Below are 26,279 nucleotides of genomic sequence, written 5' to 3'. Positions count from 1 at the left end.
GTTTTTAAAATTTTTAAAATCATCGAGATACTGATATTTCGGTCCCCTTTCAGATGTTGTTTGGGGCCGTTCATAAACCACGTAGACTTTTTGGGGGGAGGGGGGGGTCTGGCCAAAGTCTACGCTCCATACAAATTTTAAAATTTTTGTATGGACAAAAGTCTACGAGGGGGGAGGGGGGGTCTGAGATGACCAAAATTTGGTCTACGTGGTTTATGAACAGCCCCTTTCTTTTTTATTGAATCGGAACAATAACATATTTTAAAAGTTTTGCCAATCATTCTATCATAGTAAAAGAGTTTAGTGGAGATGAATGAACTCTAAAACTACCGTTGAAAAATGTACACGACAAATAAAATTTCCTATGAAAAAATCAACAATAATTACAGAATTGCATTTTTTTTACTTTAAAAATAAGTCTCTCAAATAGACTTCCAAGAAATATATAAAAAAATATAAAATATAAAAAAAGCATCATCCCTTGAAAATAAAAACTTTAAAAAAATCAAAAATATAAATTCACAAAATCGTGAAGAAAGAACCGCTGATTAAAACATGTTTAAATCGATTTCAGATGACAGAAAAAAAACTATATTTAGATCAAAATTACAAATTTGGGTATAAGAGGATTAAAAATAGTGTATTTATATTCCAACAAGAATTCATGAATACTTAAACAAGTCATTTGAGAAAAATCGTACTGTCTTTCATAATAAAATTTCTGAGCAAGTGTCTGAGAGTTATATTTAGAATTTTCTGAGACGGTTTTCGTGGAAAAGTATTAGACTTTGAAGTTGAATTCTATGGAAATTTCGCAGAATTATATAAAGAATTTACCAGTTTTCAAGCATGTTGGATAAAATACCTGTAACTTTTGAACCAAAAGAGATAACGACCATCTCAGTGCACGAAATGACGCGTCTCCAAATGCTTTATAAGTGTTTCTTGGGCGACTTTGATGAAAAATCGAAACTGAAAAATTTAACGCCAGAAAACCGGTTTTTGTTGAACCACCCTAAGCTTATTCCGAAAAATACCTTAGCTCGATCAATTTTAAAGCTACATAAAAAGTGTCTTCAGAAAACTTGCTCAAAATTGATAGATCTACAACTTTCCCGAAGAATGTATATAGTTATTCTTGCAAATTAAAAAGTTTGGTTACCAATTTCTTTGAAAATATGGACTACCCTAATTTTCATGTATATTGAAAAGAGGGCCTTCTTTTTAGGAACAACTTTGTAGAAGACCATATTAATCTAGAAAATTATTTGAAGGAGCTGAATGCATCTTTCCTCATAAATCTGTTTCGTGGACCATTGTGCAATGATCCGTCGTTTGAGCTAGTGGGTGAGATAATCGTTAATTCATTCAAAGGGAAAGATACATTTTAAAATTCATCCAACCGGCGGAAAAATATGCAGATCAGAATAGCAATCGCTGAAAATCTGGGGCTCGGAAGAATGAAATCAAGAACTTCAGCTACAGCCTGTAGGCATCCTCCAGAAGCATCCGGGTCGGAAAATTACTCTGTGGGTTTTTAAGGACAGACTTGTTGGAATTCCAAAATGGCCGACTTTGGCACCTACTCACGATTTCGAGGGCACAAATCTCATCGTAAACAAAACCAACGCACGTGATCTTCTTATTTTATGCTTGTTACGAGTGAGCAAGAACAGAATAATGAAATGCACTGATGTTTGAAGCTTGCTTTTAAGATTTGTGCGTTTGAAGTTCAGATGCACTGTTGAAGCGGGATATAAAGACGCTTGTCCTTAACGGCTCCGCTGATGGTGACTAAGAAAACTCCGCTCCAACATCTCCCGGAAATTTATTATAAAAATGTTTGTTATATGTATTTATTGAAAGCTTTATTTGATTAAAATGTAATAAACTGAATGTTAATTATTTATCTACAGTTTTTTTTTAAAGTGAGTAAAAACGGATGACACTACTCCTGAATTACGTACACAGTAATTCCAACCATGTTACGATAGTCAAACTTACCATGCCATACCACACATACCATACCACACACATGGTAAAATTAACTATGGAATAATATTGGAAAATACCATAAAATGTAAATAAAAAGTGACATGGTAAATTGTACCCTGGACATGGTAGTTTCAAAAATAAATCATTGTCTACCAAAATCAAGTGGTAAAAGTGTCACCCATCACCGTTACCATGACTCTTTTTTTCAGTGTACTTCTTCTTCTTCTTCGTTATGGCTCTACGTTCCCAATGGAACTTGGCCCAGTGTTGGGAATACTCACTAGCGAAAAGTTATACTCACTTGCTTCTATCTCAGTCCAGAAGCATGCTATCAAAAATGGTGTTTGAAGGACTTTTAGATTGAAGTTTAATCTAAAAGTTTGCCGAATAAAGTAAAGGTTGCAAACGCATAACAAAACCGTGAGAGAGCTGTGAGCACAAGGTGAGTATGAATTACGCGAATTTTACTCACCTTGTACTCACAGCTCTCTCACAACTTTGGTATGCGTCTGCGATCTTTACTTTATTCGGCAAACTTTTAGATTACACTACAATTTAAAAGCCCTTCATCATTTTTTGATAGTATGCTTCTGGACTGAGATAGAAGCAAATGAGTATCACTCTTGCAAGTGAGTATTCTCAACACTGACTTGGCCTGCCTGTCTTCAACTTAGTTTTCTTTGAGCATTTCCACAGTTATTAATTGAAAGGCTTTCTTTGCCTGCCATTGCATGAATTTGTACATTGTAAGGCAAGGACAATGATCCCAAGTAACATTTTAAGTTTTGTTCGGCTCTACAAGAGATCTTCATGACCAATTTTATAAAACTTGCAATAAAACTGAATCATACATCGAAACCTCTTGATAACCTCTTTAAGAGCATCATCTGGCTAAGTGGACCACTCTCGGAGAGGGTTTGCAAACCGCATTAAGAGTAGCAATAAACTCGTTTTAAAACCTAATTGAAAAATGTTCCATTCTCGTTTGTTGTTGTTTTTTTTTCAACAAAAACTATGACAGCTCAAGATGCAGAGAAGCTTCTGCGATGGCACGTAAAGTTCAGGAGGATACATCATTCGTAAGTAGAAAGCGATCATTTCAAAGTAATATTTTAGTAGTTATTGTGCTGGTAGGCTTATGCGCATTCGAATTTACCGTGAATATTGGGGCTGCAGAATCATAAAATTAATGCGCTTCGAAAATAGTGAATATTATCATCTTGGAATGAAATAAATAAATTTGTGAATTTAGTAAAATTATCTCGAATCACAAGAAAACTCAGCAGAGAGAGTTTATTTATGTGAGCATGTTATGAAAATGGTGGCAAACTATCAATTCATTGCTTATTTAAGCAAAATTAACTATTTTCCATTCACGTAAGCTAATTATTCAATATGGCGACGACCATAATCAGCGAAAATAAAACGAAAGCAAGTTTACTTTTATGATGACCGCAATAAACCTAGCAGTGTCGTAGTTTCTGCTTTTCCACCAACAGATGTCGTTACTAATCGAACGGATCGCCATCTGTTGAGAGTTTTAACAGTTTTATTGTGGTAATAATGATAACCAGAAGGTTTACATATCGGAAAGTTTTGTTTACTCTTAAAATCTGTCTTTATGAATATCTTCAAGTATACTATAAAACATTTTATCAATGGTTTTAATAAAAGCAGTCATAAAACTGTGAGTTTTCATTATTGCTTGAATAAAACCTTAATAAAAATCAAACAAAACGAATCAGCAATGGAATTGTTACTTGGGGATACACTATGCCCATCGAGTCGAGAAAATTTTCCCGACTGGAACGGGAATGGAACCTGCCGTCTCCGGATTGGCGATCCATAGCCTTAACCACTAGGCTAACTGGAGGCTCATACATCAATGGAGAAGTTCCTGAAGAGATTACTGGATGAAGTCCTACAGGAAAACCAGCAAGAATTCTTGGAGGAATCTTAGCAGGAGTTCCTGAAGGAATCCCTGAGGGTATCATAGGAAGAATGCATGAACAATTCTTAGGAAAACGTCTGAAAGGGTTCTTATAGAAATTTTCAGAAAAAATATTGGAGGAACTCCTGCAGAGGTTCCTGAACTATCAAACCAGAATCAGATATATATGGAGAAGTCCCAGCAGGATGTCTAGAAACTAGGAAAATCCCTGGATAAATCCACGTAGCAATTGTAACCCATGAAGAATTTTTGAGAAAAGACCTGCAGGAATACTCGAAGTTTTCGGCTATTCAGTTTTAAGATTTCGGTAGTTGTTAACTGCAAGAATATCAGCAACAATTTTTGGAGGAATCCTAGCAAGAGTTTCTGAACGAATCTCAAGAAAAGCTTCTGGAGAAATCACAGGACGAATGCCTGGAAGAATTTTAAAGAGACACATCTGAATGAATCGTTATAAAATCCCGAAAGAATTCCTATAAAAACTCCCGGCGAAATTTTTGGAGAAAAACCAGCAAAAACTCTTGAAGGGATGTCTTAAGGGCTTTCAATGGATAATCCCTGGGAGAATTCCGAGAGCAATTTTTGAAGCAATCCAAGCAGGAAATCTACAACACAAATCTCATAATAAATATCTGGATCAATCCTAACAAGTAAACCTGGAGGAATCCCAGAGATGCCGGAAAGAATAAGTAAATTGGTTGACTTGTTACCACAAGAATAGGCAGCGTTTACTGTTTGTTCTGTTCAAGAGGAAATAAAGGAAAATAGTCTTTAAGCCCATATAGTCAATGTGGTAAGCGCACGTGCAATCAGCAAAACCATGCTGAGAGTGGCGAGTTTGATTCTCGGTAAGCCCAAAATCCGTTTCATAATCGATATTTCCACTGCCTTGTATATAAAAAATCTTTATGACTACCACACGAAATACATATACAAAATTGACATTGGCTGTGGGAGACCTCAATTAAAACTTCTCATAAAATACTAAGCTGATGAGCAGGATGTGTCCCAGTTGAAACGTTACGCCAAGAAGAGAGAGAGAGCTGGAATCTTTTAGTAATTTAAAACGATATTGGTTTAAAACATTGACTAGGTTTGAGTGCTAAAATGGCATAAATGTGCTAGTTTTCAAAAAAAGTTTGGTCGTTTTCAAAAGTTATACGAGCTTTGTTCATTGCGTATTTTTTCTATGAAGCCTAAAGACATCAACTGCGTTAATATTGATTATAAAAATGAAATGCTGAATGAAAAAAGTATTTATTTTTCTACTTCAAAATAGCTGACAAAATCGTGTCCCCACTGTATTTAAGTTATAAGAGAACAGTCTGGAAGTGAGTTATAAGAGCAAAAACGGAAAGATATTTTTAAATCCAGCTGAAAAACTATTATAAACATTCCATTGTGCAGTATATTCAATCCATTGCTTTTCAACCTTTTTGAAAATCCCTTGTTTCTTATTGGGATATTTATGGATGGTCCTCGTGTTCTTTATTACAATATTTTAAACTATTGCAATTTGATTGATTTGTCTTTATTTAAGAGACTTTCAGCCCTTGGCTGGTTCGTCTCTTATTCTTGTAATTTGAGCATTACACAGCGCAATAAAATAACTATTGGTCTGTCTAAAGAGCAAACTTATGTGTCTCCGACAGATTTTGGGCCGCTGAATCCGAATCCGGGTTCAGATTTCCTCCAGCACGTCACAATGTTGAGCTATACCTCAATTTATAGGGCAAAATATGCGATTTTGGGCTTTTTTGATTGCATGCCATTAGGCATGGAAATATTTATTTTAAGCAATCAAAGGGTAAATTGGTCAATTAACAGCTAAATTCACGATTCATGTCAAATATTTCGTTTTACCAAACCAAGTTTGATACATTTCATGTTAGTAAGTAAACTTGCATGCAACTTTTGGAGGGTGACTTGGACGGGAAATATTGTAACTAACATAAATTACTTAAAACTATCAAATTTGATTTGATTAAACGAAATATTTTGCATGAGTCGTTAATTCAAATATTATTTGACTAGTTTACTCTTCGATTGCTTGAAGAAAATAGGGTATCGCGCTACTTGGGCGGTGGTTTTCTTCGTCTGTTAATTTCGTCTGTTTTCCACTGTAACTCGGTCAATTTTGAACCGATTGACTTGAAATTTTGTACACGGGTAGATACTATACCTATCTCACCGCATTCCAAGAATTGTGTCAATTGGTTCAAGATTGACTGAGTTATAGTGGAAAACAGACGAATATAGAAGCCACCGCCCAAGTAGCGCGATTCCCTATGTCCATGCCTAATGGCATGCAACCAAAAAAGCCCAAAAACGCATATTTTGCCATATAAATTGAGGTATAGCTCAACATTGTGACAAGCTGGAGCAAATCTGAGCCCGGATTCGGATTCAGCGGCCCAAAATCTGTCGGAGACACATAAGTTTGTTCTTGAGACAAAAAAATGTTGCGCTTAGAAAACTTATTAGATTGAACAAACCAATTAAACGATTTAAACGCAACACATCTATAACAATCCACATCCACCTTCAAATGGCAACACTGCATCCCCACCGACACGTCGTCATTTTCCTATTCCCGAACCTCCTCCCAAAGTGCGAGTTTCCCACCCCTCGAACGCCAGCAGGACAGGAAAAGATCTTTTAATTGAGTGTTTTATAGCCACTTGCCCAAGATTGAACCACTCGACAATCAATTCAGGGCATACCTCGATGGGGCAGGAGAATCGAGTGCGTGTGTGCCCACTTCATAATGTTCATGACTGCGGTATTTCTTATATGTATGACCTAGCTGGTAGTGTGGGTGGCTCGGTAATCCTCTTCGCCGCGGTGTCCGTGATTTGTACTGAACCGCCTGTCTGCCTGCCTGCCTACCACCCACCATATAGTGCAGTTTTGTTCGTGCTCGTGTGGGTGTGGGTTTGTTCGGGAGGCGAACGATCTTCGATGGAGGATACGACGAGGCGTTTGCGTAACAATATGGGAGGAAAAACCCGAAAAAAAAACTCACCTTCACTTCCCGGTTGGAGAAATGCATTCCATCGTGGGTCCACATGACCTCGGGCGGTGGCGTTCCGGCGACTTCGGCTTCCAGTTTGATCTTTTGGCCAACCCGGGCCATCACGTTGGACGGGGGTACCGGGAAGCTGGGGAACTCGGTTGGTTCCAGAGCTATAAGTGGGTGGGCGAGGGAGAGAGAGAGTGATAGAAAAGATCTCATTAGTGAGTGACTGAGTGTGCGAGTGGGGGCGGGCAGACTGTGCCCAACAGACGACAGACGACGACGGTTATGTGTGAGTCATGATTGGTGTTTGAACAGGTGTTCGAGGCGTGCTGGGCGGCACGTGTGTAGTAAGCAGTTGATTGGAAAATTCGACGGGAGGTGTTATTTGTTATTGTTTTCGTTTTTCTTTGGACAAATATCAAAAATGTTAGCTTTCGTTGCGCCGATGCCATGCGCGGGAGTGAGTGTCTGATTTTTCTGAGCTAGGATTAGCAGTGTGGTCGGCAGAATCTATGCACAGTGGGTAATTAAGTTTACTGTTATTATTTTTGATCGATTGCTATCAAGAGAATATATTCTGCAGTATTTCAAAAACTTGCTCGGCCGCAAGATTTTTAACATTAAATAAATATGTACATATGGTTAGTGTACACTTATCGTGTTTAGAATTGAGTATCCTAGTAAAATTTTAGTATTGTAGATACACTGGTTTGAACACTTGGCATTTCCAATATACTGGATGAATCATGGAAGCTAGAATTCAGTTCGTTTTTTTTTTGCTATTATATTGTTCTGATCTGTTTCTCATAATTAGCTCAATATTGGTATATGTATTCATCCAGAAGTGGTATTAAATAATCATTGAAGAGTTTCTCCAGACATTTCTCCATTTATTTTTGGGAAATTGTTCTGGCAACACTACCAGGCGTCACGACTGAAAAACTCGCTCAGATTTGTGCTATGAACAATTAAAAACAAACAACTGGAATAGACTTCTAGGAACTAGAAAATTGTGACCAAGCTCTAAGAGGCATCTTAAACAGCTTTCAAGCTGCAGTGCTAAGTTCCAATCAAGATCAGTGTGAGACGTTTAAGTAGCCAGAAAGTTCCGTTCTGAACTTTGTGAAACTTGAAAGTGTACTCTGTCTTGGGAAGAGGAATTTTTGATTACTTGGGTAACTTTTCCTGCGATTACCAGCAATATTCGAGTATTGCGTCAGTGAATTTCTCCTTAGATTTCACGGGAAATCTATCCATAGAGTTTTGTCCGAGAATTTTCTCAGTGATTTAACAAACACAACTATTGATGGAAGGGTTGTTTTAGAATGCAATTGCATGAATTCATAAATTGTTTGGCACTCACAATGACCTACTATGCCTAAGAAAATGCAGAGAAAATTTCCCGAAAGGACTGGAAATTGGGGAACTTGCCGTGTCCAGATTGCCAAGTCAAAGCTTCTACTAGACAGTTAGGGGACCCTAGCAAAAATGAACGTATGTTAAAATAGCCTTCTGGATTTGGAATATGTTGTCCAGATTTAACCGGGAATTGCACCCAATACTTCATCCCAATCTCCGAGGGCTTATTTTTGGAGATCCCCGTTATCTCATGGAAATCTTTTATGTAATCTGTTGGAAATCTTTCACAAGTACTTTCAAGATTCCTCAATGGGTACCCCCAAGATCATTTGTTAAATTTTAATAGGTAATCTTGTACGACTCTGCTTGATTATCTCTTATAATTCTTAGAACAGTCCTTTTGGGATTCCTCAAGGAGTTCCTGCTGAGATTCCTTCAACGGTTTATCCTGGAAACCATCCACATATTTCATTTAAAAATCCCACCGAGAATTTGTTATTTGATTCCTGTAAGAGTAATTTTTCATAGATTCCATTGAGGAATCTGAATCCTTAAAAAGCATTCAAAAGATCTTCCTTGACTCCTTGATGGGTTGTTTCTTAGATTCATGTTTTTGAAACTTATATTAGTTATATTATTATATTTTAGCTTTCTTCAAAGATTTTTACTAGAATTAGTTTGGGTAACTTATTGTAATCTGCTTGGAAAAATCTTTTGGTATTCATTCTCTTTTCTGGTGTTTTCACAAGAATTTCACGTGAAATATCTCTAAGAATTCTTCTGAAAATCCTCCGGGAATTCTCCACGAATTCCTTTGGGGTTTGCAGTAGGAGTTCCACCAAGAAATCCTCCATCATTTTCTTCGTAAGCTTCTTCAAAGGATTTCTGTAGGAGTTTTCTAAGTCATCTTCAGTACCCGAGCAGAGAGGAATATCAAACTAATAACTATCAAATCACATAATCTGTTTTTATATCTTGTTTTGTTATTATTAACTTATCAAGGCATTACTTTTCTATACCATGTTTTGTTTGGCAATCTTATTTTGTTATGATCAAACTATTGATATACACACATAAAATAATATTTCAATAATGAGTTTTGTTATGGAACAAATTTAGTTGTTTATTGAGAGTGTACAAAAATTGATTAAACAATAGCACGATAATAACAAGTTGAATTAAAAATGAATCATTCCAGATTTACATTGTTAATTAGCTCCTCTAATTGGGACTGAACGTCCCAGGTAACCACTAAGTACTGTTGTAAGCACTTGAAAGGCCATCAAGCAGCTATTAAATTGGTTGTCCAGGAGCTTTTTTGTGTTATGATTTTTGTTATTTTGCCGCTTATGACAGCCAAGTTGATAACAAAATTTGTTATGTTAATAACATGAAAACAACTGATTTCATTACTCAGTTATTTTGGCAAAAAAAACACATTTTCTTATGCTGTTGTTATACCCTCCTGCTCGGGTAAATCTCATGCGTTTTTTGTATGTGATGCCCTGGGATTTCTCCTGAACTATTTTTAGATTTCCTTAAGAGATTTCTTGTTGGGTTCCTCCAGGAATGTTTCTGGGACTTCCCTAGATAATCTCGTGTGGAGTTGTGTGTATGAAGTAAAGTTTGATGAAAAGCTTTCGTTTGGATATCTAGAAAACCTACACAGAAATAATTTTTAAAAACTACACTTGATGTAAATATTGGAACGATTTAATTTCCATTCCATTTCATTCGATTTTATATAAAAGATTTTCTTTTAAGCAAAATTATAAGCAAGCTTCATACTGCAGACAACCTGTATTTTTACAATCCGATGCAGAATTGCGTTGAAAGCGATGGAGGTCATTTTGCTACAGCGAACTCGATGTAACAATTTTGGACGGTGTAGATCTATAGAATTTCCCAAGGTGTTCATTTTGGGATTGATCCAGATGTCCTGAGTGCAGCCTCGTGGCCGTGTGGTTAGCGTTACCTAACGTATAACCGTACCATTCCCGGGAGAATTACTGGAGGAGCTTCCGAAGCAAATCCTGGATGAACGCCCGGAGGTATTTCTAGAAGAACACCCAGGGGGAACTTCTGAAGGACTTTCTCGGAGGAAATCCCGGAGGAAATATCACACTGAAAAAAAAATCTGAAAACTACACTTAACGTAAATATTAGAACGTTTGAATTTCTATTTTTATTCATCTGATTTTGAATAAAATAATTTCTTGCACACTAAATTGAAAGCAAGCTCCACACTGCAGACAACCCGTAATTTTACAATCCGATGAAGAATTGTGTTGAAAGCGAACTTGCTGTATCAATTTTGAACTGTGTAGAGTAACTCCTAGATGAATTTCCAGAAGAATACCTGGAGGAATTTTTGGAAGCCATAGGATGAGAGTTCGATTCCAGCTCCGATTGATCAAACTTTTCGCAAGAAATGTTTCTTCCTCGTTCATCTAGTAAGTTCCAACATGGGGTTCCGTAAGAAATTCATTATAAGGTGAAGCTCTTCTGAGATTTAAGTAGATATTTCTTTCGAAATTATTTCAGGAGTTCCTCCAGAGTTCCTAGGAATCTCCTGTGTTTTCTTCAGAAGCTCCTGCGGAAATGCTTACAAGAGATATTTTTTTATGATTTTTTTTCCTAAGATTCATCCAAGACTTTCTTCTGGGGCTACTCAAGTAGTTTTTCCTGACATTCGAACATTATTTTTGCTGGGATTCACCCATGGTTTCGTTCTTGAATTCCTCCAAGATCGTCTACTGGATTCTCTCCAAAATTGACTTTGGTCTAGCTCCAGAATTGCCATTCTGGGAGTTCTCCATAAGTTCTTTCTTGGAATTCTTCTGAAGTTTCTTCTGAAAATTCTGCTGATGTTCCTTCTGAGAGTTTTTCTGGAGTTCCATTTATAAATATTTAGGGAGCTTCTTTCATGAATTCCCATCAATTTCTCTCGGGATTCCTCTGGAAGTTGGAGGCCCTTTAGAAGTTTTTGGGATTGCGAGTTTACATAACTTTCTTATGCAAATTATCTGAAAGTACCTAGTGGATTTTACTACACACTTAGTTTTATTTCCCGCGCTCGGCTGTGCGAATCTCCGTTTCTCAATTTTAACCGAGACTCAGTTAACAAATTGGTTGGTTGATTGGTAATGAACCGAGGCATGCTGATTATCGGCAATTATTTACTGAGATCTCATGAAAAAAGTTTGCTGAGTTCTCAGCTGTGCAAATCTCGGCATTGTTAAACCGAGCTTCGATATCAAAAATTAAGTGTGTAGGATTATTATCTAGGATTCCTGCAGTACTTTATTGTAGGAATCTCTAGGATTTTTTATAGGTTTCTTCAAAAGTACTTTTTGAAGTTCCTCATGGGAAACTTTCATAACTTTTTCTTCATGAATCCTCCATAAGTTTCTTCAGAAGAATACTTTTTTTTCTGAAAATTCTGCGGTAGTTCCTTCCGGGAGGTTTCGTGGAGTTCCTGCTGTAAAAGTACATGGCATTATTTTCAGGGACTGTCCATAAGTTCCTTCTGAAAATTCTGAAACCTTCCAGAAGTTTTTCTAAGATTTCTCCAGGAGTTCCTTATGGAAATCCTCTAGGAGTTTCTGAAGAATTCCTATGATTAAATTGCTGAAATAATGTTTTGACTTGTTAGCAGCTGTGTTATTGTTTGTAACACAGGCTTCAAATATTAGACTAAACACAGATCAATGCTCAAACATCTCTTTTGACTTGATCAGATTTTCATTAGGGTCAAACAAATGTTTGCCCTTCAATTCATTCATTCTCAAATATTTGACTTCGTGTACTCGATGCCTGAAAAGTGAGTTTGGAATGAGCAGTGAGAAGTGTAAATCAGCGAAAAGTGAGAAGTGAGAAATGAGAAGATAAGTCAGGAGTGAGCGGTATAAAACGAGTACTGAACTGTATGGGATGGGATGGGAAGTAGTGAGGAGTGAGAAGTGAGGAATGAAGAGCGAGTAATGAGGAATAAGCAGTGAAGAATGAGGAGTGAAGTGCGTTTCCGAGTCATTTGGCCGAACGGAATTTGTTCGAAAGTGTTGTTTGGCCGAATGCCGCCGTTTGGCCGAAAAATGAATGAACTTATGTGATCATGTCACTTCTTCACATAAGTATTACTCAGAAGAACCGTTTCTGATTTAAAGAAAAACAATTCTCGGATAAGATATTGGCAGTTTCAGCGCCAACCGAAAACTGAATGATCATGTATCGACTTTTCGAACCCTCTAAGCAGAATACCCTCTGTGAATGAGTGTAATCAGTTGTACCCTTTAATTCCACCCTATGTTGCTTATCATTTGACAGATACGTGTATTTCGACTACCACTTGTAATCTTCCTCAGTGTCAGTTATCCACTTGCCAATAAGGAAGATTACAAGTGGTAGTCGAAATACGTGTATCTGTCAAAGGATAAGCAGTATAGGGCGGAATTAAAAGGTACAACTGATTACACTCATTCGAAATAAAAACTGAATGGTTGAACTATAAAGAATAGCCTAAGATCAAAAGTAAGAAATATTTCTGAGGGGTGATACACAAATTGTGTCACGCAAAAATCGACTTTTTTCAACCCTCCCTCCCATTTTTTTTGTGTGGGTCGTCACGTTATGCAAAACTCCCACTTGCCCCTAAAAGCGTGACGTTATTTGTGCATGGCTCCTGAAGATCCTACTAGCAGCTACAATGTCAAAAGGTTCCTTTAAATTGTTTTGATCATATTTCTGCCAAATGGCATTCAGCCAAACGACCCATTCGGCTAGTTGTCATTCGGTCAAATGACGTTCAGCCAAACAGCGTTCGGTCAGATGGCCAGACACCGTGAAGATTGAGTGAGAAGTGAGCATTCAACCGTAGAAAATAAGTATTGAGGAGTGTGAATCAGTGCAGCAAGCCAGAAGTATGAAGTAAACCGTGAGGAATAATAAATAACGGCAAAAAAACGAGAAAAGTCCCTATATCCACAGCTGTAAAGGCGTGGGTATTCAGCATGACCATGCTGAGGGTAACGGGTTCGATTCCCGGTCGGTGCAGGAACTTTTTGTAAAAGAAATTTCCATGACTTCCTTGGGTATTGAGTATCTTGATGATGTATGTCCAATCCATATGATATATGACGGATTTCGCGCCAACTCGAACAAATGTTGGCAGCACCCTCTCAGATTACAATGAAACTTTCTTGGTGTGTAGACCTTGCCCAGATAAGCCACTTTGCATACTCATTTTTCTAATTTTTTTTCTCGACTGACTTTTGAAAAGGGCTAAACTTTTTTATGGATTTTTTAAAAATGTTTTTAATCAAAAAATGACTACTCCTACAAAAAAGTGTTGTATGGGTGATTATCACAAAATAAGTCAAATTTTAAGAAAAAAATACTGAAAAAAATCCAAAATGAGCCCTACACTGAAAAAAATCATTTCTAAAAATTCAAAGTTGATTTAAAAAAAAACGCCATTTTTGATTTTGATGAAATTTTGTCTCAAGACAGGTAATTATGTTCCCTACCAACCGTCCATACATCACAAGATAGGCACTTTTAAGGAAAAAAAGTTTTTCTAACAAAAACTTTTTCTTGTTCGAATGATTTTTTTTTTCAGTGTATTTTGTTATCAACAATAAAACCAGTGAAGGCCATAACAATCCCAGAATCCAATGAAACTCAATTTTCTAGGAGATTTTGTGTTATTTATTCAATCATTTGGAAGGGTTTTCCTATACATAAAAAACTGAAAATATTACAAATGTATTTTCTTAGGAAATGTAATGTTTGATCGCAATATGTATTGAAGTGCACTTTTAAATATACAATTATTTATAATTATGAATTTTTCAAATATATATATATGTGTCTTAGAGCCAATTTCAAACATGTTCTTTTCTATTTTTTTCCGATCATACTAAATATTTTTGGTTCATCTTCTGAATTAGAATACCTGTTTGCCTTTACTTTGTCGCCAGGAATAGGCAAAAAACTATGGAATTTCTGAGTGCCTGGTATTGTTTTGGCGTTATTATATATTTCTTCGAGATCTTCTGACATTTTAATGTACTGTTCAGTGGATACGTAACAGAAATTTAATTTAGTTATATTTTTATCTGTCTGTACAACTGCCCAGTTATATAATTCTCGTGGAGTTGTTATGGTATTTCCATAATCTCGAGCAAGACTTGCTCTCTTTGCCATTCGCTTGAGAGTGCCACCAATAGCATCACATGGACCTTTACCGTGGGACGTTGCAAAAAAATGCCATTCTGCTCTTAATGCATGCTTTGACTGGAATCTACATAGACTAGCAAAGTTCTTCTTATTTTTGTATTGTGATGCTGCCCCATCAGACATAAAATAAATTTTAGAAAAGTTCGTTAATTGTTTCATAAAATCTATCATTTTTGAGATGAACAACTGGACCGCAACTGTATCGTGAGCCATTACTTCCGATATGATAATGAAGCTAACATTTACAAGTTTATTATCTTTCATATAGTGAATTTCAAATGGGTGTATTGTTGCTTGCGAGTTGTTCCAATGATATCCTTGAGCAGCGTTTTGAATTATGAATGAATAGTTTTCAGAGAAATCACAAATCGCAAGAATTTCATCATCCTTTAATGTATCTTTTTTATTTCTGAGAAATGATGATTGTTGTTTATGAATAAAGTCGTGTGTTATAAGTTTGTCAATTTTATCAACAAGATACGGAACAAATTCATCAACAGGTTTAATAATCGTTTCTAAATTACAGCGATCAGTATTCAACCACTGCTGAAATATAATCTCTTCTTTGTCTTTTGATTCTAATATCAATGTAAGTTCCTCTTCAATGTGTTCATTACAAGCACACTTTTCACAAGCACGGAAAAAGCAATTATCTGTTCTGGTGGAAATATCGCAAAGCATTTTTTGTATTATTTCATCTTGTGACACAATTCTTATACTGTTGAACATTAAATTTACATTTTCATGAATAGTACATATGCATACATTATGTATACCAGTAGAATCAAGTAAAATACAATACTTTGGTCGCAACTGTGTAAATACTGTGAAACCAATATTCACAGTTTTGTACATATCTACAAAAATCATATAAGCATCATCAAAAGTCGTTTTTGAACTTGTTGTTTTTTTCCATTTCGAACCTCAGAAACAAAATCATTTGTTCCTGGCATTGGCCTGCTGATATCATTATCATCAAAAAATTCTCTTACTATTTGTTTTGTATCGTCATCAATACCATGCCCCCTTCTTTTTTCGGTGGTACAAAGAATACCCTGTTCATAAACAAGATCCTTCACCTGCCTCGCCATATATATTGGTGCGTTAAACTCTCTTGTGATTTTATTTACCGACCAAGACTTAGGAAGTACAGATAGTATTTTAATCTGTTCGCTTCTGTCAGTTGTAGGGTGATTGAACTTATCCTTTAACTGCATAATTATCTCGTCATTCGCCTCCACTTTGCCAACATCCGTTGAATCTATTCCGAAGATATTTTTTCGAACTGCTTTCGTAATCTGCAATGATTTGTTTATGCGATATTCCATACTTCTCATGTTTCTAGATGAGATTGGCGATAAACTCAATGTTTCAGCAATGGTATTAAACTTCTCAATATTATGGGGACCCTGTAGTTGATCTGTTGACGGAATTGACTCCAATGATGGAATAGATGGTACCATATCTGTAAGATAAAAGTTAAGGTTAACAATATAATAATGAATGCAGTAGAATGTTAATGATAGTTACTTATGCAACGAGTTGCAAAAATGATTTTTTTTCGCACAAGTAGTACATTTATCCAACGAGGCTTGCCGGGTTGGATAAATACGAAGAATACTGAAAAATGTAGTTTTGCAACGAGCTGCAAAATGAGTTATATAAAAGAAGCTAACACGTTGAAGGCTTACTTACCCAGCTCATGTTCGATTTGTTGACCACTCGTTGACGGTTCTGGTTCTGGAACATCATGATGTTGCTGCCCACTAAATGATGGTTGCATAGTTTCGTCGTTTCCATCCGATCGGCGTTTTTTCGTATTCGGGCTTCTGTTGTGACTTATCAATCCACGACATGACTCACAAATACTCATCGATTCGTCGATTTCATGTGTATATCCCATGGAATGAATCTTATCTATCAATCTTAATGACATGCCCCGTAGATTATGACGGTTGCACTTTGGATTGTTTATTTTTGCACTGCACTTGAATTTGTTGAATTTTGATTTATAAGATTGATCCATTACTTTTCAGAACTGCCTTTAATAACCAAAGAGAAGTAACACGTTGAATGATATCGATTCATTTTCTTGTTTTGTTCATATTTGCTTTAGGTACAACTCTTGATTTTTTTTTTTCGATTAGGTAGTTCGAATCTAATAAATAGCCTTACCTAATATTAGGTAAGAACATGGGGTAGAAACGTTTGGGTAGAAATTACAGCAGCACGTATTAAATGCGTGTTCTAATTGTATATTGTTTCGTACTTCTAGAGTGCTGCTGCGTGAATATGGGTGCATTGCATTGTCGCATATGACACAATAAGTTTCAAAAATAATAATTTGGACATGAAAAAGTTTTTGTTAGAAAAACTTTGTTTCCTTAAAAGTGCCTATCTTGTGATGTATGGACGGTTGGTAGGGAACATAATTACCTGTCTTGAGACAAAATTTCATCAAAATCAAAAATGGCGTTTTTTTTAAATCAACTTTGAATTTTTAGAAATGATTTTTTTCAGTGTAGGGCTCATTTTGGATTTTTTTCAGTATTTTTTTCTTAAAATTTGACTTATTTTGTGATAATCTCCCATACAACATTTTTTTGTAGGAGTAGTCATTTTTTGATTAAAAACATTTTTAAAAAATCCATAAAAAAAGTTTAGCCCTTTTCAAAAGTCAGTCCAGATAAATTTTGAAGAAACTAAGTATGCAAAGTGGCTTATCTAGTCTTGGTGTACATACCCAGAAAGTTTCATTGTAATCTGAGAGGGTGCTGCCAACTCCGAATACGATTTGGGGCGAAATTCGTCATATACATACATGTAAGCTAGTCATTGGCAGAATAAGCTCTCAGCTAATAACTGTGGAAGTGCTCATAGAACACTAAGCTGAGAAACAGGCTTTGTTCCAGTGTGGATGTTACGACAAGGAACGAAAAACGGGACATGTGAAGCGGTGAGGAGTGAGCAGTGAACACCCAGTCAACACACGATCGCACACTTTACACGCGGGTGAATGGAAGGATGTACGCATACGGCCTCCACTTTAGCGTCCTATTCAACATCATATCCCAAGTAAAACACATGTCATATAGGAGTTACGGCAGCGCAAGTTTTGGTTGTATACACTGAAAAACGGCTTGCGGTAATGACCACCATAAAAATGTTTTCAAATTTACCACGGTTAAACGTGATCACTGACTCACAAACGCTTCTTGTGTGCATTTTGTTTTTCTTCATTCCAACCAGGTCGATAGCGTAGTGGTAGCGTGCGGGCCTGGCGAACTCAAGGTTCTTGTTTCGAATTCGGCTGCCAACAGATACTTTTTTTAATTGCAAATCGGGTCCATGGTAAAAATGAAAACATTGATCTGTTGAAATGAAACGAAATTCAGTCTGCACAAATTTAGTGGCGTTGTGTATTTAAATTTACCCTGCAGAATAGTAATTTCAACCGCAAGCCGTCTTTCAGTGTAGAAGTTAATTGGTCGTTATTCTAGCATTGTGTTGAAATAACATTGAACTATCTTTTATATAACCAAAGCTTGCACTGCCGTAACTCTTATATGACATGTGTGTTGCTTGGGATAAGACTTTGTGTTAGCTGGGCAGTGAGGTTATAAGTGTTATATAAACAGTGAAGAGTCAGAAGTGGGTAATGCGAAACCAACAGCAAAAAGTAAGAATTGAGCAGTGAGGACTGAGCAGTGAAGAATGAGCAGTGAGGAGTGTAGAGCAGAGATACGTGAGTAGCGAGGAGTGAGCATTAAATAGTGATAAGCGTGGAGTGGGAAGAGAGAAGAGAGGAGTGAGCAGTAAAAAGTGTAGAGGCACTGCCCATAAAATATTAAAATTTGAATGGATCCCAGAGTGAGAAGTATGATGAAGTAAGGAGTGAGAAGAGAGGCATGAAAAGTGAGCAGTGAACAGTGAAAAAGAAAGTGTGAGTTTCACTGGTAAGCAAGAGTGAATATTCATAATATAACTGTAAAAAGTGAATCAGTGAGGAGTAAGAAGTGAGCAGAAAGGAGTAGTTAGCAATGAGAAATGAGGGGCCCAGATGCAAAAGGGTGTAAGTGACCATTTTGTCACCCCTTTGCTTCGAACCCGCTCGAATGATAAATAAAGGGCAAAGAGGGTGAAGCATTGAAAATTAAAAAGTAAGAAGTGGGCAATCAGTAACTCACTTGGCGTACGAGCGCTATGCAACTCATGTGTTTTTAAAGCAACGATTCGCGTGTGTTTCTATTTAACAACAATATGAAAATGATAACGAACATCGATTTTTAACATCTTTCCTTTGGTCCCGTTCTGAAAATTCAGTCGAAAATCATTATACACGATGCCACCCACTTTATGTCCACCGCAATTTTTGTTGTTGTGTTTCATCCAAGCTTACTACATACATAAATGCTCCAACTTTACACAAAAAATAGCTCAATCGAATATAAGACAACCGAGAAATCGCTTCAAATTTCTCAGTTGGCTGTTTTAAAATAGGGTGATGAAGGGTATTATCGGCAGGTTTGTTCTCTTCGTCATGGGGGATTCTTGTGAGCCGAATTGCCTGAAATTTGGGAATACAACTCAGCTTGGTTGGGAAGGATTTGAGGTCAACTCTGAGATCAACAGGTTAAAAAACCCATGACGAAGAGAACAAAACTGCCGAAAATACGTAAGTTCCTATGACAACTGAACGCAGCAGATTAATAGTCTTAACCCGGGAGCGGTCGCGTCGTGTACTGAGTACACGCACCATGAATATGGTAATGGTTAATACTAAGAAGGAATACAGGGGATAGACAAAATGATCGGAACAGGCAAATTTTTCACTTTTCAAAAAATGTTCAACTAGCTGTAACTTTTAGAAAAGTTCATCAAATATTCTCAAATGTTCACTGTAAGTTGACCTATTCTATTCTTCACGAAGTTATAAAGATTCTTGAAAAAGGTAGATTTATCCGATAGCCAGCTTTGAGCTGTTTTATCTCCGGATTCAATGAACTGAATGCAATGAAATTTTGTCTATTTATGACTTATATAATGAGCTTTGAAAAACTTCCAACCTAACTTAAAATTCTTAACACGGAAGAAAATTATAACGATCAGAATATTTTTCTAATAAAACACCAAATTATCAAAAACGTCAACATCGTGTCAAAATTCAAGATGCAAACTATTGTTCATTTAATTTTCCTATGATTGATTTCTATATTATTGTGTTTTGGAGGCAAGTAACAACATAGCCGCCAATAAATTAGAAAAAGTAATGGGATGCATATCAAAAATAGACCAATTTACTAAAAAATCGCGAAAAAAAAAATAAAATCGCTATAATGTATTCTCTTGTTGATAATTTCAAGTTAAGACAAATGTTTTTCAGAGTTCATTATATAAGTCATAAATGGTCAAAATTTCATTGCAATAGGTTTCTAGAATCCGGAGATATAACAGCTCAAAGTTGGCCATCGAATATTGATGCCTTTTTCTAGAATCTTTATAACTTCGTGCAGAATAGCCCGAATAGCTTTTTCAAATTTGGACCACTGATACACAATTACTTTAGCAAATTACGGTCAAAATTTGAGTATTTTTGATGCACTTTCAGAATAGTTACAGCTAGTTGAACATTTTTTCAAAAGTGAAAATTTTGCCTGTCCCGATCATTTTGACTATCCCCTGTACATCGAATGCCTATGTAGTCATCCCTAAGAAACCTATAAAAGAATTCTTGGAGAAGTTCCTATAAAAAGACTAGAGGAATTCAAAGAAGCCACTGGACATCATCTGATGAAATTCCTGGAAGAATCCTCACAAGGTTGGGTATTTGTGCCTATCTTAGTCTCATTAAGGATGTGCAACATGAAAAATCACTCACAGCGCAATGTATACGCTTCAAACTTAATGATACAAACCTTTAACACACGTGCTCACTTCCACTGTTGATCCTACGATGCACTAGAGTGGGATTTATCTTCAATATTTGATTTAATTGCGATCACAAATCGCGAGCCACTCGCACCTATCTTCAGCACACCGTAAAATTTTCATCTCATCGCGGTCCACCGGGTGGCCCCTTTTTCATCTCAACAGTATTTACAGCAAATCCACAACCACTCTCACATTTTCTCATCGTAGAGCATTCTGCACTCACCTACTAACGCACTCCCTTTCCCTAGCAGGTGACAGTTTCATTGTGATTGTTTTTCTCTCTCGCAAAGGAGAAGTCACAACAATGTGCGGCGCGACGAATCGTCTATGCTCGCCGAGATGCTCGCTTCCCACGTTTTGCACTCGCATACATTCACAGCTGATTGGCAAATCAGTGCTGCCGAACTGGATGATAGTTCGTAAAGCTTGAGCGGTAGCAGCATGTTTAGATGAAAACCAAACCAAATATTTTGAAAGAAATGGCGTTGGAAAATGAAATTATTGATCGATTTGCGTAGAAGTTCGATTACCAAGATGTTAAACCAAGAAACGACCATATTCTGATTGAAAAAACATCGTATTTGTAGTGACCAAATCTCATTCAATTAACTACTTGTTTCTTGATGTCTGGCACGATTTTGAGGGCACAAATCTCTTCGTAAACAAAACCAGCGCACCTGAGCTTCTTATTTTAAGCTAATTACAAGTGAGCAAGAACGGAATAATAAAATGCATTGTTGTTTGAGGCTTGCTTCTTGAGATTTGTGCGTCTGGAGTTTCAATGCACTGCTGAAGCGGGATTTCAAGACGTTTGTCCTTAAAACATCTTTTTTGGTCGTCGGCGGCGGCGGCGTTAAAAATGAGATTTCAATATTTCGCTCTTTTACATTTCATATAGCGAAACATTTTAACAAACTATACTTTGCATATGAGAATGTAAATACACTAAAACCTCAATTTATGCATGTTATTTTTATGCACTTTTTAATTTATGCATCTTTTTTTTATGACCTGCATAAATTAAGGGAAAGCTACTCAGAACCAATATTGTGCATAAGAATATTTAATAATGACGGTAACTATTGCAACGGCGGCTAAAGGGTGTTTATAAGGATGAGCAAATGGAAGTCACAGGGGAGTTTCAGGGGGTTCCCAGGGGTTTCCGCGAGGTACCAGGAGATCTCCGGGGGGTTTTCGGAGGTTTTCGAAAGCATTGCAGAGAGTTTCAGAGGATTTTCGACGGGGTTTGGAGGCGTTACAGGTACGTTTTCAGGGGTTTCCGAGGATCTCACGTGCGTTAAACGGGTGCAAGTGGGTCTTAGATGGATTCGGAGGCGTTAGGCAGGCGTTTTTGGGGGTTCAGATGCGTTACATTGGGTCCGAGGGGATTTTAGAGGGATTTTGGAGGCATTTCAGAAAGTTTCAGAGCATTTTTGGCGGGATTCAGATGCCTTACGGATTCGTTTTCGGGGGTTTCGGAGCGTCTTATTAAGAGGAATTTTGGGGTTTGGGATTCAGAGGCGTTAAGGAAGCGTTACGGAGGAGATTTCGGGGGTTTTGGAGCGTCGCAGGTGCGTTACATGGGGTCCGAGGCGGTTTAAGGGGAATTTTGGAGCCATTTAAGGAAGTTTCAGAGCATTTTCGGCGAGATTCAGAAGCGTTACGGAAGCGTTACGAATGAGTTTTCAACGGTTTCGGAGCGTCGCAGGTGCGTTACATGGGGTCCGAGGGGGGTTTAGGGGTTTAGGGGGATTTTCGAGGCATTTCAGGAAGTTTCAGAGCATTTTCGACGGGATTCAGAGGCGTTACGGAAGCGTTATGGAGGAGTTTTTTTATGCACGAATTTCCCTCATTTTATGCCTTTTTTAATTTATGCACCCCCAGCCATGTGCATAAATTAAGGTTTTAGTGTAGTAACTTGTAATTGCGCACTCGTATATAGTGCGGCAGACAATTAAACGCTCCATAATAAATAAAAAAATCCATAAGGCGCAGTCCACAAATTACGTAACGCTCTTGGGGGAGGGGGGTAGTATGACCGAGAGTATGACCAAGCGTTACGGCCCATACAAAAAATTTTGGATTTTCATACAAAAAAGCGTTACGGAGGGGGAGGGGGGTCGCAAAAATTTCAATTTTAGCGTTACGTAATAAATGGATGCTGCCTAAATAATTCTTAAGTTATGGCATGAATTGAATTATTAGGACCTGAATTCTTCAGATTTCAAGCTTTCAAGAACTTTTTTAAGATTATTTTTACGATGATTAAAAAAAACTTATAATAAATCGGAGAAAATTGGGTTTATTTTGAAATTCCTCACATTTTGTATGTATGTAATGAAAAAATGATGAAAAATTTTAAACCTCATTTACTCGAAAGTGGGTTTTTGTCACTTACACCCCTTTGCTTCTAACCCCCTCAATTACACTAGTTTACAGCATTTTTGAACTTGGTAAGCTGATGATTGTTTTTGGTGTAGAATCATGCCCTGAGTTCGAAAACGCGAAGGAAAAAAATTACAGTAGAGCGGAAATTTTTTCGACTTTCCATACAAGGTTGATTTTTGGAAACCAATTTTTGTTCTATTTTTAAGCAATGTCGCTCACTTAAAACATCTCATTCTCCGTGATCAATGCTCCGATGGAGCTGAATTTTTTACTGTAACTCGCTTACATATGATATGTCAAAAAAACGTCGAGAAAGAATTTTTAAATCGTTTTTTACTCGTTGAAAAAAATACAAATCTTCATATATTTTTGGAAATTTTGCTAAAATTTAAGGAGATCGTCCCCTAAACTCGTAAATATCTTGAATTTCATCAATCTGACACAAAACCTGCATTCAGATGATCGAATAGTATTATAGTCAGCTTTTAATTTATGGAAAAAGATTTAAAATTGGTTGAACAAAACGCAAGATATTTGAGTTTTATTAAATTCCATATTTTAAAAAGTTGTAAAACTCGATATTGAGCTAAAACTCAAAAACTGTTCTACTTTAAATTTTTTGAAGCACGGTTTCGAAATCAGCGCTAAATTATGCTTCAAAAATTTTGGTCGTTGACAGAAGTTCACGACTTTCGTTTTATTTTGTAAACTAGTGTTATAAACGAACGTCGTTATGACGTCACGCAGGGAAAAGCATGCATGCTGTCATTGCATGCTTTATACACCTTGTGTGAAGAATATGATATTTGCTAGGGTTTTTATATGATGATATATAAGTGACTAAAAAGTAACTAAAATCTCAACAGGATCATTGAACGAAATATTTTGTTTATTCGGCAATGAATGACATGCATTCATTTTGGGAGCGTTTAAACTTAAATCGATTATTTTCTGAAGATTATTGGGGAAATTCTAAGTTCGGTGGCGTGATGAGTTTTAAGCTGGCGGCGTGCTAGAAAATCAAAACATCCGGCGGCGTGAAGTAATAAATCTCGACGGCGCACATCTTTAGTCTTTGAGACAAAATGAGATGAATATAGGTACTAGGCCGGAGAAGGGGGCTTTTACCCTATTTCTGGAAAAAATCCTCCAAAGTAAATTTTGGAGGAATTCCCAGAAGGACACCACAGCAGCCATAATAAATTTGAAAATAGGGGTGGAAAGAATAACAAAAGTTCAATAAATAAATTTATTGCAATTGTTGATCTATTTGAGGAAATTCTGACATTTTTGCTGCCCAAAAATCAAATATTTATGAATGCATTTATTTATTTGTTAATGAAAGATTTGTAGATTATTATTACCCCCACTCCTACTTCTTTATTGGCAATTTTTGATTTTGTTATGGAAAATGATAACTTTTTCATGAGTCGTTTATGCAGGACCACTGAAGTTACCCTAACACAAAAAAAACTAAAAGAAAATTGGAATAGGCAAGAAGAGCAGAGGGGAAAGGACGCTTGAACAAATCAGTTATGAGTATTCGTTGAGAAATCTCTTACGTCATAATTTAAGCTACTAATAAAAGGATCCCGCAACTGCTCTTTATGGACCCGGTAGCTTAGGGGCTGTCCATAAACCACGTGGTCATGAGGGGGGGGGGGGGGGGGTTCGCCCAATGACCATTTTGTATGGACGAATAAAAAATTTTGTATGGACTAATGACCACGCGGGGGGGGGGGGGGGGTTGAGAAGTCCCAAAAAAATGACCACGTGGTTTATGGACAGCCCCTTATCTTTAGACCTTTTTTCAAGAAAATTTCTCCCGATGTGCGTAAGTTTTATAACCCGTCGTGACGGACATCGACGAAGAACATCAAAATCAACCGTCGTCGGGCGGTGAAAATTTCCCACATTTTCGAAATAGCACTGCGCTGGCCGTTGGGTCAGTGGTAGGTGTGTTGGTTTTTCTGTGATTAAAAGTCGGCTGTGTTCTGTGGTGGACAGTGTGCGGCTGTCGCCGGTTTGGCGAAAAAATAAACCCCTTGCAATGCGATGGATAGACTCGCGCGGGAATCTTTTTTCCTCCGTGAGTTCCCCAACAAATTTGTACATCTCACAGCAGGGGGAGAAATTCGATCTTTTCTGACGGGCGGACGGGATCTCACCCGCATGTCATAACTTATGCGCGTGTTTTCGTAAACAGTTTTCTTTTTCGTCAAACCCGGGATGCTATTATTCTACGATGACGAGGAGCAAAGTGATGGGGATTTTCAACCGTCTTGTGAAAGTCGAATTTAATTGCCCTCTCGGATGGTGGCAGATTGGAGTTGTGGTACGCACCGTTCTGGCTATTGATAATGAGCTGCTGAAAGCCACGTACATACATACAATGTTTCACTACTGGGAGGAAAATGTCACACACTGCTGGCGCAATTGGAGCGCTCTGGTTGGTTGTCGGGGTTTCGATCGAGCTGATCGGGGTAATTGGTGAGGTGTATTAGCAGAGAAATAATCTAGTCACATATTTTTAAAACAATGGGAGTTACTGTCTATGAAAGATAATAACGGGTGGAAACAAACATTTTGGAATATTTCAAGTGCTTTTGAAAATGTATGATCCTTAAAGAAATTGTGATCTGAATTGTCCAACATTGTACTTTCATGGGATAGTATAATACTTTACGCCGACCATATAAAAGAAAAAAAAACTGGAAATAATATTTAAAAATGTTCCAGCAATATATGGTCAAAACAAAATTTGATTGAAATTTATTTCCAGTACTTTTTCTTCTTGTATCAATCAAGTCGATTACACTTTTGATCTCCATACCAAAAAAAGTTAATCAAAATCTAATCAGGACCGAATTACCTTGGCTCCTCTCTAGGCGAAATATTTTCACTAATATAAAATTAAATAGAAAACAAAAAAAAGAAAAACCGTCATTTATGAGAATAGTTTAAATGTTGCTGTGGAATAGGCTGAACCTACGAGAATGACTGTAACACTTAAATATAGATTCATGATGAATATAGAGATTAGGGTTTATAGATTTTGACAAATTTATTGATTTTATAATTTCAGAAGAGCACCTTTTCCTGTGCCACTTTGATTTATTTTTCAGATTTTTAGAACTGTATTTTGATACCTAAAATCAATTTTCAAATTATTTTTGATATTACTTTTCCACAGTTGGGCAACTGCTGGACTGCGCCCAGTAAAAAATGCGACGAGGAGTGATTCGTTAAATCGCTCCCATATAAAACTTCAAATTGATTTTCCATATTTTGCGGATTTAGAATATAAAATTATCTCGACACCTGTAGAAGCCAATTCAATATAAAAATATTCAAAGTGGAAAAAGCTTACAACAAGTGTGTTCTATACATAATCAAAAG

At 36.9% G+C, this 26,279-nt stretch overlaps 2 protein-coding genes across 13 annotated transcripts in view; both read right to left on the bottom strand.

Annotated features, from left to right (window-relative positions):
- LOC109419679 (titin) overlaps positions 1-26,279 on the bottom strand; it is a 556,752-nt gene that overhangs the window by 115,501 nt on the left and 414,972 nt on the right. For all 12 annotated transcript variants that reach the window (XM_062853862.1, XM_062853867.1, XM_062853868.1 and 9 more), the window contains one exon: positions 6,972-7,132. In XM_062853862.1, coding sequence (XP_062709846.1) covers positions 6,972-7,132 — 161 coding nt within the window. The remainder of the gene's footprint in view (positions 1-6,971; positions 7,133-26,279) is intronic.
- Positions 12,934-24,507, bottom strand: LOC134288591 (uncharacterized). The gene is made up of 2 exons (XM_062853876.1): positions 16,257-24,507; positions 12,934-16,026 (listed from the first exon to the last, which is right to left on the bottom strand). The coding sequence occupies exons 1-2, from the start codon at positions 16,585-16,587 to the stop codon at positions 15,428-15,430; spliced, it is 930 nt and encodes a 309-aa protein (XP_062709860.1). The 5' UTR covers positions 16,588-24,507; the 3' UTR covers positions 12,934-15,427.

This window comes from Aedes albopictus, chromosome 2 (assembly GCF_035046485.1).
Source record: "Aedes albopictus strain Foshan chromosome 2, AalbF5, whole genome shotgun sequence".
NCBI classification, from domain to species: domain Eukaryota; kingdom Metazoa; phylum Arthropoda; class Insecta; order Diptera; family Culicidae; genus Aedes; species Aedes albopictus.
Note: the sequence above shows the minus strand (reverse complement) of the source record. Positions and strands in the feature narration are given on the sequence as shown.

Bases quoted from the DNA above. Each gene is read 5' to 3' on its own strand.
- LOC134288591 (XM_062853876.1), bottom strand. From the start codon at position 16,587: ATGGATCAATCTTATAAATCAAAATTCAACAAATTCAAGTGCAGTGCA. The intron at 16,027-16,256 runs GTAAGTAAGCCT...TTTATCTTACAG, and splicing joins ACAAATCGAACATGAGCTGG to ATATGGTACCATCTATTCCA.